This window comes from Cydia pomonella, chromosome 2 (assembly GCF_033807575.1).
Source record: "Cydia pomonella isolate Wapato2018A chromosome 2, ilCydPomo1, whole genome shotgun sequence".
NCBI classification, from domain to species: domain Eukaryota; kingdom Metazoa; phylum Arthropoda; class Insecta; order Lepidoptera; family Tortricidae; genus Cydia; species Cydia pomonella.
Window position 1 is genome coordinate 14,452,722 of NC_084704.1, and position 18,990 is coordinate 14,471,711.

At 36.4% G+C, this 18,990-nt stretch overlaps 1 protein-coding gene and 1 long non-coding RNA gene across 2 annotated transcripts in view; one reads left to right on the forward strand and one right to left on the reverse strand.

The window, feature by feature from the left end:
- LOC133534504 (uncharacterized) overlaps positions 1 to 18,990 on the reverse strand; it is a 329,551-nt gene that overhangs the window by 175,310 nt on the left and 135,251 nt on the right. The window lies entirely within an intron of this gene.
- On the forward strand, positions 742 to 2,828 carry LOC133534489 (uncharacterized). Its single transcript, XM_061873643.1, is given in 3 exon segments — positions 742 to 1,049; positions 1,395 to 1,771; positions 1,773 to 2,828. Coding segments are annotated over 2 exon segments (1,287 nt in total). The 5' UTR covers positions 742 to 1,049; positions 1,395 to 1,402; the 3' UTR covers positions 2,691 to 2,828.

The following is an 18,990-nucleotide window of genomic DNA, read 5'->3' on the forward strand; positions in this document are numbered from 1 at the left end:
ATATAGTATTTATCCATGTCTATCCATTATATACCCATTATATAAATCTGTACCCCTGGTATAAATTTATTCGATAGCGAAACGTGACGTACGCGTTTGCGTTTAGTCTCATTTTGTATGGGATTTTGAGTTTCCAAAACGTCCCGCTTGGCGCGCTGTTTCTAAATCCCATACTAAATGAGACTAAATGCAAACGCGTACGTCAAGTCACGAAATCGAATATAATAAATTTACACTAGGGGCTCAGATCGGCTGTATTCAAAATAACTTTCTTGGAAGTAATTACGTAATTAGTCTTCATTTTCTTTTCTGTTTTCAAATTCAGAATACAATATTTTTTACTTTCGCAGCGATTATTTCCAAAAATATTTACTAAATTAAATAACTTAATTATTATAATAATAATAATTTGTTAAATCCAATCGATTGTTGCGCCACGTTGATTTTACTTGTTTTTATTTTTACTTTTAGTTAGTAAACACCTAACACACATTTTAGGCAGTCAAAATATATTTTAGCCTATAAACTAAGTAGCGGCATACAAAATACACCGACGTTTCAAACCTCATCAAAATATATCCTATAGTTTCCGAGTAAAATATCTGTGACATACGGATAGACAGACGGACAGTCGGATGGACGAACATGACGAAACTATAAGGGATCTTTTTTTGCCATTTTGACTAGGCAACTGAACTATAAACAGTTACTTTTTTTTCATTGCCATCCTCATTACAATGTAGATTTACGTCAATCTAATGTCAAAATTAATAGATACAGTGACAGCGTGTGTCAATGAAAATAAATGTAACATAAAATCAGTATGGTTTGAAATTCCAACATTTTTTATTTATTACAATTCAGGGTAACACTCCACGATGTTTGTAGTCGCATTCACATCCATTATATTAGATCTGTAACAAAACAACTAACATAAATGATGTTTACTAGAAAATATAAATGAAAATAGTAGGTTAGGAGTACTTCGGTTTTATTAAACAGTACAGTATTATACAGTTGAAATTTAAATCACCAAAAGTATCGAAACGGTAAGTCTTGTGAGTACATATATCTCTCTAAGCTAGTATATGCGTATTTTGAAAATACCTTAAAGCGAAGGCTAGACGTACAATAAATATTGTGATTTACTGATACTTATCAAATATCATGATCGTGATGGCAGTCGATTTAATGAAAACTAGCGCCTACGCCAATTCTTGGGATTAGTTGCCAAGCTGACCCCAGGCTTCCATGAGCCGTGAAAAAATGCCCTTTAGAACTAAAGCACAGCGCGACAACGCGAGGAAGATGACGATCGTGATATCAATTGATCGTTTAGTCTAGTATATCGTGCTTTAGTTGAATTAAAGCAAAATACCATGTTTCTGTTCCAGATAGCACAATGGAACAAATATTTATGATCGAAGTATTTGTCAAGAAAATTGTACTGAAAATAGAACCGCCAGTTAAAGATGAGTACGAACTACGCATGGAAGAAGAGGAGAGAAAAAGAGAGGCAGAAGCTGCAGCGCTAGCTGAGGCACTTTTAGCTGAAAAGATGAAAGGTAAGAAACCGAAACCTCCTAAAAAACCTAAAAAAGGCAAAGTTCCACCTCCACCATCAGAAGAAGAATTAAAATACATGCAAACATGTACAATGCAAATGAATTGTTTACCCCTGTTTGATTTCTATGTAGCACATGATAACTTTGTAGCCCCGCCGCCACCCCCACCTCCTGCTAAGGGAAAGAAAGGAAAAGGAGGGGGTAAGGGGAAAAAAGGGCAAACCTGGCTTTGTAAAACCACCATTACCATCTGAACCATTACCACAGCCTCCTTATTTTGGAGTCGGGAATGCGGTGATATTTATATCTAGGCCTTCAAAATTACAGGAAGTATTAGAAAAGACCCCGATATACATCACCGTCTGGAACAGGGATGAAAATTTTAATTGCATAGGTTTCGTGAAAGTCCCATGGCACGAGACGTTCTTCCAATGCCTTGAACGTTCTGCTGAACTAAACCCGGTAAACATGGACCAAGCAGAGTACAGAGACACTAAAAAACCAGAAATCATTACTAATACTGTTGAAATGGTGAGGCCACTACAATGTGAAGAGGACTTGAAGCCCTCTGGTGAAATTGAGTTTTTCATTAGATTGAGTTGTTTAGGAAACAGAGTGCTTAGTTACTTCGTCGCTTTACCTGAAATGGAGAGGATTCCAGGTCGAAAGTATCTCAATGATGATTTGAAACTGAAGGATGTTGAAGTAGTCCGGCATTGGGAAGGCACTACCATAGATGAAGTTCCTCCTGTAGCCTTTTTCTTTAGTGCACCAGATATTACTAGAGAACCGATCAGACCCGTGGAGGAACCAAAAGTGTACGAAGATTTTGTGGCTCCTTACACTGCTAGCGAACTGGCAATTTTAGCTATGGGCTTTCCTAAAGGACCTTGTGGAGGAACAAACTGTCCAAAGCGTATGGATTATAGAGGATCTCAGCATCAGTTTATACAGGGTGAAACTGTAAAGGGTAAATATCACCATGGGCAATTTGTAAATAAAAGAGATATTCATGGTCCATGTGGAAGATTGGACTGTCCATTAGCTAAAAAAATTCGTCAATATTTGTGCACAGAAGGCAGTTACAAACCCTGTAAGAAGCCTTGCTGCAAGGATTATTATTAGAAAATTCGGATATTATTCTATGGGCAAGAAATTATTTGCGTAAGTGTCATATATTAATAAAATAAAGCAATGTTTTTTTTGGAATGACAAAAGTAGTAACAGTAAAATAAATATAGTATAATTATGTTATTCAGATAACCTATTTCTTATTTTTTTTTACTTTACCCATCAGGCGCATTTTTCTTCGACTATTATCCTGAAGGACTACGCCGTTCGAGTACGTTCATTTTATTCCTACAGAAGCTTGGATGATATATTTACATGTAAGTAATTAAATATTTGTATCACTTCCGCCTTGTAATAACGTTTGCCTTAACCGTTACAGGATACGATGACCCATTGTTTCAAATACTTGATTACTGATTACACTCGTATTCGTGCGACCCAAATTTAAATGAAGATTTATAACAACTTTCTCTTTTGCTCGAACTGTCGTAATGAATCACGTGCGCGATTTTTTTTTAGATCGCCGGCATAATCTTTAGAATACTAGAACGTATTTTTCTGGTCGGTTAGTCTTGAAGAAATATCAAGTACCTGCCTATAGAGACTAGGATAATTTTGATTCAAAAATGTCACTACCATTACGATTTATACGATGCTATGAAAGTGACGCTAAAATGACCACAATATCCAAAAGCATTCGATTCATCATCGCAGGAAATTTTCATCATTAGTTCTCCTGCAAGACTGTACAGAAATAATAGTGCTGCTTGGTCCTGTATGTATATCAAAGAACCAATCATGGAACCATTAGGCACGAAGTATTTTTCCTAGGGCATGGTGCATCATAAGTTTCGCATTAGCTTAGCTCGGGGGCGTTCAGTCAGAGCAGAATTAATGGGTAAATAAACGGTATGAACCATTACAGGTAACGTGCATTGCGACGAGTTTAAATGCAAACTTTAGGTAAAAAACGATTAAGCATTATGACGCTGTCACGACTGTATTTGTCTCATTCAGTAACTCGGTGTTAAAAAAGTAATGCTAACTTTATCACATGAATGCGTCCATCGATCGTAATCCTAGGCCAGGTAGCCTTCTGCAAAAGACTTACAAATAAACTAGACAAAAGAATTATAATTTAATCAAAATGCTCACAATGATTAAACAACATGTGTTTACTGAATTTCGAGATATTATACCGGATTATTTCATTCGTGCTATTTTAACTGCCATAATTATGTCGAAAAGCGAAAACCAATAATTAGGTACAAGTGAAACGCATCCTTTACCGTATCTCCACACAGACAATGAACGGATTAAAAAGCCATAAAACGTTTGTGAAAATCCTAATTACTACACTTAGTGTGGTCACCGAGCGTGGCAGATTCAAATGTCAAATTCGAGTTAATTGCAAAAACAAGGTTCAGTGTGAATTTGGGGCATGTGAACAGGGTTTCCTTGTTTTTCCTTGTTCCAAGCTTTTATTACGTTGAGATGGACTTGTCATAGTTGTAATTAGTTTTATAGGGGTCTGCAGACCCATTATTTACTTTGCTAAGAAGTTTATCTGATGCGTTTTTTATAAACTGTAAACAGCTACATTTAAAAGGGGCTTAGCTAAATTTTACCTATGTATATTGCTTAACTACATATTTTTTATTAGTGGCATAATTTGTTTCAAGTGTTTTTAGTCACTTATTTCAAACCCTAAAAACCGTTTATCGCCTTTAATTTGCTCCCGAACAAACCAAAAACAACTAACTGACACCTAAAACTCGTACTTGAGTTTGAGGTTTAAAATCCATTATTAACATTTTTACAATAAAATGGAGTTCTGCATATTAATGTGTTCCTACATGGTCATATGGGACAAGGGTGTGAATCTGATTCCGCTAATCCGAAATCATGATCTTTTCCAAGAATTACGTTTTCTTTTGAAACAAACGTTATTAAGGACAGAGATTTTTATGGAAGATATGAAATCGTAATATTATCTGATAATGTTATACTATAACAGACTGTTTTCCGGCAATCATGCGCAAGAAAATAGTATCTCTGCTAGGTCGAGTTAGAAGCAGTCCCAAATTAAAGGGGTAGCAACTAGCCCACATTGAGGGAATAATTAAGCAATGTTAAATGTGCCGATAACACTAACCTTTAGTTTTAAGTTTGTTTGTTTTGTTTTCACATAATACTAACAACTATGACGCCTGATCTTCGAAATAAAGATATTTTATTATTTATTATTATATACTGAGTTCCTATCAAGTATCACAGTATTCTGAACCAAATGGTAGTATTTAAATTGGTGCTAAAAGTAAATACGGCTTGAAACCTACCCACGCTTTGAATTAGGTAGTTATGTTATAAGAAGGTGGTACTTATGCAAATTTTAAAAACGTTACCTATGTTGTGAAACAACATATACTTACAGCATCTTAGCATAATTCCTAACATTATACCCATATTAGGATAAACATAGCTACTCTGGATATAACTATACTCACGACTAGTTATTCATCAGTTAATGCTTTACAAAATTACTAACTCAATTTATTATTAGGTTTAATATATGGTAAGGTCGGGTAAGACGCACATAGTTTATTTTGCTCGGGGCAAGACAAACAGTATGAGGATTCCATACAAGTGTTTGTTATGTCCCGGTGATAGTCTTACCTTGCCTTAATATATCAGCCTTACCTTAAGCCTAAGCGTAGATATAAACAGAAGAAAGACAGGCAAATTCTAATAAACAGCAAAATGAACATGATTTTACACGTATTAAGGTCGACCGGATAAATGCCACTTTCGGGTTATTGGTCCATTGAGTTCTCCCATGGAGGCATTGGAGGCGCTGTGTTAGCTATGTAGGACCTCTATTTGTACCTTCATCTGTCAACACGGTGAATCCTTGTAAGAATCGGCAACGCGCGTGTAACTAACTCCACTGGAGTTGCAAGCGTCCATAAGTTGCAATGGGCGCCTAATATCAGGCAGGCCGCACGCTTGTTTACCGCTGTAGTAGTTAGTATACCTAAGAATATAAACAACGTCAAACCGGCTAGCATGAGTTGCGTTCTCGCGCGCGAGTCCATACTTGAAGTTGCCCGAGAATCCCGAGATGTATGGAATTGAGCGCGAGAACGCAACTCATGCCAGCAAGTCTGATAGTGCCTTTTAGATCTACTGACTTCCTATTTAGAACTTATTATGGTATTAGCGAAGGTATATTATCAGTTATGATTATGACTCCCTAATTATGTTGTATATCAATCGACTGCTAACTGTTGTAATGTTTATGCTTACTCGTATTTATCCCAAAACCGTTTAAAACGTAACTGTAAGACAATAACATATGGCTTAGTTTAAATCAGACACATCAAATATACGAGAGCTGAGTAACATAAAGTAATAATAATAATGTACAGCATTAGCGCGTTGTAATAGATGCAAATTGCAAACAATGAACGTAGTAAATAGCTGCAAGTTGATATGCCAGAAGGTCAATGTGATAATATGATAATTAGAATAAAAGCGTAGCAGGATAGGATATTGCTCATGCAACAGCTAAACCATTTACAATATCGCATACAACGTTAACAATACCATAAAGGGGCCCACTGATTACCAGTTCGCCGGACGATATCGGCCTGTCAATTATTCGTAAAAGCTGACCATCGCGAATAACTGACAGGCCCATATCGTCCGGCGAACTGCTAATCAGTGGGCGCTCTACCAATTTCATCTTGCAATTCGCCAAACGGTTTATTTTGTCATTTTTAGGATTCCCTACCCAAAGGGCAAAACGGGACCCTATTACTAAGAGTCAGCTGTCTGTCCGTTCGTCTGTCCGTCTGTCACCAGGCTGTATCTCATGAACCGTGATAGTTAGACAGTTGAAATTATCACAGATGATGTATTTCTGTTGCCGCTATAACAACAAATACTAAAAAGTACGGAACCCTCGGTGGGCGAGTCCGACTCGCACTTGGCCGGGGTTTTGATATGCACACTTTAGTCCTATTATTAAGGTATTTTTTTGAAACATAATGTGCAAATCAAACGAGATACAAATAAATCCTACAAATATAAGTATGTTCCATCGGTGTATCTAATTAATAAACATTACCCTAGCCTATTACATTACGTATTTTATAGATCCGAATATAACTTTATTTCAGTTAATGTTTAACGCCTGCAATTACTTTTAGAGCAAAAATCTCAAAAGTCCCTGTAAAAGCCTTCGCGGTTAAGGACTCACTTAAACCACACTTTAAAATTGACTAAAAATAAATATCCGAGAAATATATATAAATGTACTAGGCACTCTATTCATCTAAAAATGTATATACTGTATCACTACATATATACTTAACAAAACTCCTAGCCCATTTACTAAACCGACTGGTAATTGGGGCATTTCACGCCAAGCGGGCAGCGAAAAAAATTTAGGTCATCGAATTTGCTGATATTTGGAATAGTTATACTATTCGACGCCCTGAATTTATGTGTATTTTTATTTTATTTTTATTCGGCACCGTTTCCGGTTTAGAAGCATTTAAAAAATGGACAAAATCGCAGAAGTGCATGTTTCAAAAGCTAATGTTGCTATTATTTAATAATCTGAAAAACAAGTTTAATATTGATATTTATACAATATTAATATCTCGTTCTTGCAATTATAATAATTTAAAATTTATTAATTTGTTTCATAGAAAAAACCGGAAAAAAAAATCAAGTCGAATTTATATAAAGTTCGGTATTTTTGAACAAAATATATTTTTACTCCAAAATGTAGCTTGTAGTTCATAAAAAATGCCCGGAAAGTTTGAGAATGGGATCTGCATTAGTTTTGGAGATACTATGACCTAAAGTGCAAACGTGCCGGTCTGAGCGTCGTACTGGCGTTTCCTTAGTAACCCAGACAAATAAAGGTTTTCACCTAGGAATGGCAAATAATAAGCTGGAAGCTCGTCAAGTAGTATAACCATTCCAAAAAAATGTCAGGTCAAATTCTATGACCTGACATTTTTTGCGCTGCCCGCTTGGCGTAAAACGCCCCAATTATTATTTTCTCATTTGCATAGAAATTCCTAAGAATTTCGTGGTAAAGAAGCGGCCAAAGAAGAGGAAGTGAAGGGTACCTAAAGTGAGGGTCTTGTTATATATGACTCCTAAAAGTTCCTCACTAAGTATAAGTAAGTAAAACAAGCTTGATTGATTTATTGCGTCATACATTTACATAGGTACTAATACTACTAATACTCATATAATTCACAATCGTTCACAGTGTCGCTAACAGGTTAAGTCAAATAGTATAGTTCGTATCATTCACGGTGACGCGTAGATTTGTCCAATCTAACCTTTAGTAGCATGGCAATACGAGTCAAGACGCGTGTCTTGGTAAATGATACGATCTGTAAGTAGTAAATAAGATTTTTTGCATAATGTAACATAGATCTCTTGTTACCACGCATGAGTAATATTGAGTTGTTTCAAAATCACAGAGTAGGATAAAGATATAGGTAAGTATTTAAGTATTGAATTTTCGTTTACTTACTGTTTTCATACACTTATGAGGTGATTTGGCAGATATCATTCTCGGCTTTAAATTGGGTTCAAGTATTCTTAACTTTTGGGAACAAACGTACAGTATCATTAAAAAAACCGAAACATAATTAAAGTAACTATGTTAGATTATCATTTGTATGGTTAAAGAGATGTAAGTGCTACTTACATAATATATAGGACTAACATTTTTACACAAAATGTAGGTATTTGTATTTTCTTCTGTGATACAGTTCAATAGTTTCATTATTGCAATGAAAATAAGTAAATTTACATGAATCCGAAAATAAATAGGCAATTATGACGAGCAATAAATGTACCTATGTATGTAAATATGCAGATTGGCTACTCTGTATCAAAACTTGTTGGTGACTTGGGGAGCAGGTTGATGACACACTCGCTCTTGACTTTCGCTACGTGCCTGGAGCGCACTAGTTTGGAGCAGGGACTGAAAAACCGCAAAAGACCGGTAACCTAAAATAAAGGTATCAATTGAATAGGTATCCAAAGCTAAGGGTACCCGAATAAAATCGCAAAAGACCGATACCTAAGATAAGGGTATCAATTGAATAGGTATCCAAAGCTAACGGTACCCGAATAAAATCGCACAAGACGGATACCTAAACTAAGGGTATCAATTGAAAAGCTATACAACTGTAACGGTACCCGAATAAAATCGCAAACGACCGATACCTACACAAAGGGTATCAATTGAATAGGTATCCAAAGCTAACGGTACCCGAATAAAATCGCACAAGACCGATACCTAAACTAAGGGTATCAATTGAAAAGGTATACAACTGTAACGGTACCCGAATAAATAAAATGTAATAGGTACATTTTTCAAACGGTACCGCTACAGTTGAAAGGGTACCGTACGGTACCGTTTCAACTAGACTTCTACTTTGGAATCCAAGATGGCGGCTGTGCACTCGTCATAAAAGTCGTCATGGATATCGTTTTGTAAGTTTTAGGGAGTGCAGATTTCGAAAATGATGACCATTATGGAATCCAAGATGGCGGCCGTGCACTCTGTCATAAAAGTCGTCATGGATATCGTTTTATAGGTTTTAGGGAGTGCAGATTTCGAAAATGATGACCATTTTGGAATCCAAGATGGCGGCCGTGCACTCTGTCATAAAAGTCGTCATGGATATCGTTTTATAGGTTTTAGGGAGTGCAGATTTCGAAAATGATGACCATTTAGGAATCCAAGATGGCGGCCGTGCATTCTGTCATAAAAGTCGTCATGGATATCGTTTTATAGGTTTTAGGGAGTGCAGATTTCGAAAATGATGACCATTTTGGAATCCAAGATGGCGGCCGTGCACTCTGTCATAAAAGTCGTCATGGATATCATTTTATAGGTTTTAGGGAGTGCAGATTTCGAAAATGATGACCATTTTGGAATCCAAGATGGCGGCCGTGCACTCTGTCATAAAAGTCGTCATGGATATCGTTTTATAGGTTTTAGGGAGTGCAGATTTCGAAAATGATGACCATTTTGGAATCCAAGATGGCGGCCGTGCATTCTGTCATAAAAGTCTTCATGGATATCGTTTTATAGGTTTTAGGGAGTGCAGATTTCGAAAATGATGACCATTTTGGAATCCAAGATGGCGGCCGTGCACTCTGTCATAAAAGTCGTCATGGATATCGTTTTATAGGTTTTAGGGAGTGCAGATTTCGAAAATGATGACCATTTTGGAATCCAAGATGGCGGCCGTGCATTCTGTCATAAAAGTCGTCATGGATATCGTTTTATAGGTTTTAGGGAGTGCAGATTTCGAAAATGATGACCATTTTGGAATCCAAGATGGCGGCCGTGCACTCTGTCATAAAAGTCGTCATGGATATCATTTTATAGGTTTTAGGGAGTGCAGATTTCGAAAATGATGACCATTTTGGAATCCAAGATGGCGGCCGTGCACTCTGTCATAAAAGTCGTCATGGATATCGTTTTATAGGTTTTAGGGAGTGCAGATTTCGAAAATGATGACCATTTTGGAATCCAAGATGGCGGCCGTGCACTCTGTCATAAAAGTCGTCATGGATATCATTTTATAGGTTTTAGGGAGTACAGATTTCGAAAATGATGACCATTTTGGAATCCAAGATGGCGGCCGTGCATTCTGTCATAAAAGTCGTCATGGATATCGTTTTATAGGTTTTAGGGAGTGCAGATTTCGAAAATGATGACCATTTTGGAATCCAAGATGGCGGCCGTGCACTCTGTCATAAAGTCGTCATGGATATCGTTTTATAGGTTTTAGGGAGTGCAGATTTCGAAAATGATGACCATTTTGGAATCCAAGATGGCGGCCGTGCATTCTGTCATAAAAGTCGTCATGGATATCGTTTTATAGGTTTTAGGGAGTGCAGATTTCGAAAATGATGACCATTTTGGAATCCAAGATGGCGGCCGTGCACTCTGTCATAAAAGTCGTCATGGATATCGTTTTATAGGTTTTAGGGAGTGCAGATATCGAAAATGATGACCATTTTGGAATCCAAGATGGCGGCCGTGCACTCTGTCATAAAAGTCGTCATGGATATCGTTTTATAGGTTTTAGGGAGTGCAGATTTCGAAAATGATGACCATTTTGGAATCGAAGATGGCGGCCGTGCATTCTGTCATAAAGTCGTCATGGATATCGTTTTATAGGTTTTAGGGAGTGCAGATTTCGAAAATGATGACCATTTTGGAATCCAAGATGGCGGCCGTGCACTCTGTCATAAAAGTCGTCATAGATATCGTTTTATAGGTTTTAGGGAGTGCAGATTTCGAAAATGATGACCATTTTGGAATCCAAGATGGCGGCCGTGCATTCTGTCATAAAAGTCGTCATGGATATCGTTTTATAGGTTTTAGGGAGTGCAGATTTCGAAAATGATGACCATTTTGGAATCCAAGATGGCGGCCGTGCATTCTGTCATAAAAGTCGTCATGGATATCGTTTTATAGGTTTTAGGGAGTGCAGATTTCGAAATTGATGACCATTTTGGAATCCAAGATGGCGGCCGTGCACTCTGTCATAAAAGTCGTCATGGATATCGTTTTATAGGTTTTAGGGAGTGCAGATTTCGAAAATGATGAACATTTTGGAATCCAAGATGGCGGCCGTGCACTATGTCATTAAAGTCGTCATGGATATCGTTTTATAGGTTTTAGGGAGTGCAGATTTCGAAAATGATGACCATTTTGGAATCCAAGATGGCGGCCGTGCACTCTGTCATAAAAGTCGTCATGGATATCGTTTCATAGGTTTTAGGGAGTGCAGATTTCGAAAATGATCACCATTTTGGAATCCAAGATGGCGGCCGCACGGTGGGCTGAAAATCGGCCTTCATAGAAATAGAAACCGAAGTATTAATTTTGAACTTTTTTTATTGCAATAGCTTTTGTTGGGTTTTATTGTGTCCAAAAATTAATCTTAGCTAATTTGGTTGGAAAAATAATTAATTATATATTTTTTTCAAAATCTTTTATGGCGCGTATCAGAAAAATCGAGTTTTCTCCAAAAAAAAATTTTACCGTTATATCCTGTCAGATGATATAAAAACCAATTATTCTTGATTTTTCCACATAATTAGAATTTTCCTACGGGATGCACTTTTTTTTTTAAATCGATGTATTTTTTTTTTTTTTTTTTAGTATTTTTTTAAAATGTAATACGGTTATACTTGTTACTTTGACTACAAAAAATTAATTTGAGTTAGATCGAACCAATAATCTACGCGTAGTGAATTTTTGTTGCAGATGATTTAAGTACCAATTATTAAGGATATTTTGACATTACGCGAACTTTTCTACCGTATGCACTTATTTAATAAAAAATAAAAATCTTATTTTTTCATGCTGAAATAATTTTTGCTCATTGTTTTAATTAAGTAGATAAATAATAAACATACAAGAGTTACAAGTAGAAAATTGAAAATAAAACCATTAGATCCATCATTCACTACGCGTAAGTTATTGGTTCGATCAAACTCAAATTCATTTTTTGTAGTCAAAATAACGAGTATAACCGTATTAAATATATATATATATATCGATTATAAAAAAAGTGCACCCCGTAGGAAAATTCTAATTATGTGGAAAAGTCAAGAATAATTGGTTTTAAAATCATCTGTCAGGATATTACGGTTAAATTTTATTTTCGGAGAAAACTCGATTTTTCTGATACGCGCCATACAAAGATTTTGAAAAAAATAAAAATAACTAATTATTTTTCCAACCAAATTAGCTAAGTTTTGAGCTATATGTTTGAGCCTTTTGGGGTGGAAACCCTTGGGCCGTGGGGACCTGGCGCTCACAACATTTTTACAGAGCCTTCGAAGCGCCTCGTGTAGGCAACGGGTGACAAGAGGGCTGGCTCTTACCTCGCACAACGCATTGGCATTGCTTCCAGCGCGGCAATGCCGCCAGCCTTCTAGGCACCTTGCCACAAGGCACCGAGCTGGAGCCAATTTTTTACTTATAACTTTAAAGTTTTAGTTTTGAATCTTTTTTCCTTTATAGCTTTATGTAGTTTTGTTTAAGATGTATTTTAATGTAGTTTTTATTTTTTATTTTTCAATAATATATTCTTAGACGCTACTTACGATAGATTAATTTTGGGACATAATAAAACCCAACAAAAGCTATTCCAATAAAATAAAGACTTCGGTTTCTATTTCTATGAAGGCCGATTTTCAGCCCACCGTGCGCCGTTTTGTCACCTAACTAGTGACGGACGGATGGTCATTTTTTGGTAGGTACATGGAGATTGTATTCCTTACGTCCGACTTCCATATTTAAATTGTATCAATTTTATAGTGACATCTGGTGGCGTAGTTTGCATAATCGGAAGTCGACTTTAAGCAAAAGTTAGAGATGTCTCGATTCAATTAATATAAATCGCGTCCATCTTAACTAATGTTAACTACATTTCTAAGTGTCGCCCCATGAGTAAGACTGACACCGATAAGGCCAGAGTCAAAACGCGAGTGCAAGACATTCACCATGGAATTCGTGGATTTAGATAAAGTGAAAAGTAAAAGTAAGTTACGTTATATTCATAAAATAGGTCCTCTGGGATCCTCAGATATCGATTTTCATCTTAATCTGAGCTTAAATGCCGAAATTTAAAATGGCGTGCGTGTTCTAAAAATTTGACCTCAGGAATCATAATAAAGGTCCTCTGGGATCCTCAGATATCGATTTTCATCTTAATCTGAGCTTAAATGCCGAAATTTAAAATGGCGTGCGTTTTCTAAAAATTTTACCTCGGAATCATAATAAAGGTCCTCTGGGATCCTCAGATATCCATTTTCATCTCAATCTGAGCATAAATGCCGAAATAAAAAATGGCGTGCGTTTTCTAAAAATTTGACCTCAGATTCACAATAAAGGTCCTCTGGGGTCCTCAGATATCGATTTTCATCTTAATCTGAGCTTAAATGCCGAAATTTAAAATGGCGTGCGTTTTCTAAAAATTTGACCTCAGATTCACAACAAAGGTCCTCTGGGATCCTCAGATATCGATTTTCATCTTAATCTGAGCTTAAATGCCGAAATTTAAAATGACGTGCGGTTTCTAAAAATTTTACCTCGGAATCATAATAAAGGTCCTCTGGGATCCTCAGATATCGATTTTCATCTCAATCTGAGCTAAAATGCCGAAATCAAAAATGGCGTGCGTTTTCTAAAAATTTGACCTCAGATTCACAATAAAGGTCCTCTGGGATCCTCAGATATCGATTTTCATCTCAATCTGAGCTTAAATGCCGAAATCAAAAATGGCGTGCGTTTTCTACAAATTTGACCTCAGAATCATAGTAAAGGTCCTCTGGGATCCTCAGATATCGATTTTCATCTCAATCTGAGCTTAAATGCCGAAATCAAAAATGGCGTGCGTTTTCTACAAATTTGACCTCAGAATCATAGTAAAGGTCCTCTGGGATCCTCAGATATCGATTTTCATCTCAATCTGAGCTTAAATGCCAAAATCAAAAATGGCGTGCGTTTTCCAAAAATTTTACCTCGGAATCATAATAAAGGTCCTCTGGGATTCTCAGATATCGATTTTCATCTCAATCTGAGCTTAAATGCCGAAATCAAAAATGGCGTGCGTTTTCTACAAATTTGACCTCAGAATCATAATAAAGAACCTCTGGGATCCTCAGATATCGATTTTCATCTTAATCTGAGCTTAAATGCCGAAATTGAAAATGGCGTGCGTTTTCTAAAAATTTGACCTCGGAATCATAATAAAGGTCCTCTGGGATTCTCAGATATCGATTTTCATCTCAATCTGAGCTTAAATGCCGAAATCAAAAATGGCGTGCGTTTTCTACAAATTTGACCTCAGAATCATAATAAAGGTCCTCTGGGATCCTCAGATATCGATTTTCATCTCAATCTGAGCTTAAATGCCGAAATCAAAAATGGCGTGCGTTTTATAAAAATTTGACCTCAGATTCACAACAAAGGTCCTCTGGGATCCTCAGATATCGATTTTCATCTCAATCTGAGCTTAAATGCCGAAATAAAAAATGGCGTGCGTTTTCTAAAAATTTGACCTCAGAATCATAATAAAGATCCTCTGGGATCCTCAGATATCGATTTTCACCTTAATCTGAGCTTAAATGCCGAAATTTTAAATGGCGTGCGTTTTCTAAAAATTTGACCTCGGAATCATAATAAAGGTCCTCTGGGATCCTCAGATATCGATTTTCATCTCAATCTGAGCTTAAATGCCGAAATCAAAAATGGCGTGCGTTTTCTAAAAATTTGACCTCAGATTCACAATAAAGGTCCTCTGGGATCCCCAGATATCGATTTACATCTCAATCTGAGCTTAAATGCCGAAATCAAAAATGGCGTGCGTTTTCTAAAAATTTGACCTCAGAATCATAATAAAGATCCTCTGGGATCCTCAGATATCGATTTTCATCTTAATCTGAGCTTAAATGCCGAAATTTAAAATGGCGTGCGTTTTCTAAAAAATTGACCTCAGATTCACAATAAAGGTCCTCTGGGATCCTCAGATATCGATTTTCATCTCAATCTGAGCTTAAATGCCGAAATCAAAAATGGCGTGCGTTTTCTAAAAATTTGACCTCAGATTCACAATAAAGGTCCTCTGGGATCCTCAGATATCGATTTTCATCTCAATCTGAGCTTAAATGCGGAAATAAAAAATGGCGTGCGTTTTCTAAAAATTTGACCTCGGAATCACAATAAAGGTCCTCTGGGATCCTCAGATATCGATTTTCATCTCAATCTGAGCTTAAATGCCGAAATCAAAAATGGCGTGCGTTTTCTACAAATTTGACCTCAGAATCATAATAAAGGTCCTCTGGGATCCTCAGATATCGATTTACATCTGAATCTGAGCTTAAATGGCGAAATAAAAAATGGCGTGCGTTTTCTAAAAATTTGACCTCAGAATCATAATAAAGATCCTCTGGGATCCTCAGATATCGATTTTCATCTTAATCTGAGCTTAAATGCCGAAATTTCAAATGGCGTGCGTTTTCTAAAAATTTGACCTCGGAATCATAATAAAGGTCCTCTGGGATTCTCAGATATCGATTTTCATCTCAATCTGAGCTTAAATGCCGAAATCAAAAATGGCGTGCGTTTTCTACAAATTTGACCTCAGAATCATAATAAAGGTCCTCTGGGATCCTCAGATATCGATTTTCATCTCAATTTGAGCTTAAATGCCGAAATCAAAAATGGCGTGCGTTTTATAAAAATTTGACCTCAGATTCACAACAAAGGTCCTCTGGGATCCTCAGATATCGATTTTCATCTCAATCTGAGCTTAAATGCCGAAATCAAAAATGGCGTGCGTTTTCTACAAATTTGACCTCAGAATCATAATAAAGGTCCTCTGGGATCCTCAGATATCGATTTACATCTGAATCTGAGCTTAAATGTCGAAATCAAAAATGGCGTGCGTTTTCTAAAAATTTGACCTCAGAATCATAATAAAGAACCTCTGGGATCCTCAGATATCGATTTTCATCTTAATCTGAGCTTAAATGCCGAAATTGAAAATGGCGTGCGTTTTCTAAAAATTTGACCTCGGAATCATAATAAAGGTCCTCTGGGATTCTCAGATATCGATTTTCATCTCAATCTGAGCTTAAATGCCGAAATCAAAAATGGCGTGCGTTTTCTACAAATTTGACCTCAGAATCATAATAAAGGTCCTCTGGGATCCTCAGATATCGATTTTCATCTCAATCTGAGCTTAAATGCCGAAATCAAAAATGGCGTGCGTTTTATAAAAATTTGACCTCAGATTCACAACAAAGGTCCTCTGGGATCCTCAGATATCGATTTTCATCTCAATCTGAGCTTAAATGCCGAAATCAAAAATGGCGTGCGTTTTCTACAAATTTGACCTCAGAATCATAATAAAGGTCCTCTGGGATCCTCAGATATCGATTTTCATCTCAATCTGAGCTTAAATGCCGAAATCAAAAATGGCGTGCGTTTTCTAAAAATTTGACCTCAGAATCATAATAAAGATCCTCTGGGATCCACAGATATCGATTTTCATCTTAATCTGAGCTTAAATGCCCAAATCCAAGATGGCGGGCGATCATTCAAATTGAGTGACCGGTTTGTATTCGGGTATCCGATCGCGTGGCAAGATACTTTTACTTAAGGGTACCGTTGGACGGAAGCTTGTTTGGATACCCAAAGTATTGATATCGCTTCCGGAATGCTATTTTAACGGTCGGGTACCCTTTCAAAATTGTTTTAAAGTCTAAGGGTACCGTTTGGACGAAAGCTTGTTTGGATACCTAAAGTATTGATACCGCTTCCGTAATGCTATTTCAACGGTCGGGTACCGTTTCAAAATTGTTTTAAAGGTACTTTTATTTAACGGTACCGTTTGGACGGAAGCTTATTTGGATACCCAAAGCGTTGATATCGGTACCGAAATGCTAGTTTAACGGTCGGGTACCCTTTAAAAAGACCGGTCAAAACCGTTTTTAAGGGTACCTTTTCAGTCCCTGGTTTGGAGGAATGACTCACGCCTTGGTTGATGGGCGGCAATTAAAAAACTAGCCAATCAAGCATGCACGTGAACGTCTTCTGTTTAGAAACTGTTTTAGGACTTTTAGGCGGTCTAGGTTAGAGGACAGAGCGGTGACCACATATTCGATGTAGAAATATAACCGACATTATATTTTTCGGGTTGTCACATAATTGAATGCGGACGGACCTCACCTATTTGTTTCTGTTTTCGAGTGATTTTGAGTAGATGTACCTACACTGTTCATACAATTTAACGTTTATTTGTAAAGACAAACTCAAATAGGTACAGGAATTAAGAGACATACGGAAGGTTTTTTGCCAACCTTTACTAGGTAGGTAGGTATAGTAACAAGCAACATATACCTAGTTAGTCGGTTCATAAATACTTAGTTACACCCCTGCAGCAAAATTTAAGAAAACTTTATGAATGAATTCATTTATTGTACTGTCCATGCAATTTTGCATCGCCCTGTATTTGAGCACGTGATTCTGAGTTTTAAAAATACTTTATTAATTCCAGACAGAAAATTGTGTACTACTTTAACAAAATAAAATGGCCACTTCTGATTTCAATATTCCTATAAAACACTATATATTCAGCCAATGAACTGAAAATAGATTAAATTATAAAATGCGTATCAGCATTATATAATATGCATAATATACATTAATCAAAATGATATACGGTTTTCTTGGGATACTCCATTCCGCTCTTTCCAGAAAGAAAATCAACAGACTTCAATCAGAAAACTTCAGAGATATTTTCTATACCTACATATTTTAAATTAAGCCAATAGAAACATACGTTGTTTGTAAGTCAGCGTGTATCAATGACAGTTTAATGGAGCATTGAGGGTTCTATATTTAACAAATATGTCGTTAAGCATATCATGATACCTGTTTATAATGTAATAATAGCCTCTGTAAATTAGCTATGACAAATAGAAATAGTGTTTTTTCACATGTGTAATACTTTTTTTCAACGTAAATAAATAAAATCTTGAATAAAATACACTTATACCTACTAGGATGTTAGAAACTGGTCACAAGAACCACAAAAATTAAATTCATAGCAAGATACGTGGCTCGCCCTACATTTATTAAATATTTCATACAAAATGAATGTCCTTTGACGAAACCGCAAAATAATGAGCGGTGTGAGTTGAAAACTTTGTGTTTTCATATTACAGGCTTCATTCGTACCTACCTATGCTTAATTGTTTGAAATATTTTCAATTAAGTACATGAAATTATTTGTTGGTTGAAAGGCAATTTAATTTTTGGGGCTGTTTTTGATGACACTTAATTCAATCATGAACTTTTGTTATAATTAAACGGCACTGGCTTGATTGAAAAAATAACAGTCTTAAGGGTCTGCAGTAAGCTCGGTTCTCCATAAAAACGTAGTTATGCTCTCATTTTAAAACTACTAGTTAGATTAGGCTGAGCTTACTGCGGACTTTTAAGAGTAAAACTAACTTTGTTAGCAACATGTGCTTATAGGCAGTAAGATAAGGTTGTTATTTTTTTGACGGGCCTTAAAAATAACAAAGAACTCCGGTCCATTTACCGTATGTAAACTCTGCAGGGCTTTTTGTAGTTTACTCATAAGTCTTAATCTGATTAACGAACCTGTTGTTTCCAACGATTTCGTTCACTTAATTAAGTGAAAAGTGGAAATGGGTCAAAATCCTCTTGAATCAACATTAAAACACTAAACGTAAAGTTAGCTCGTTATGACAA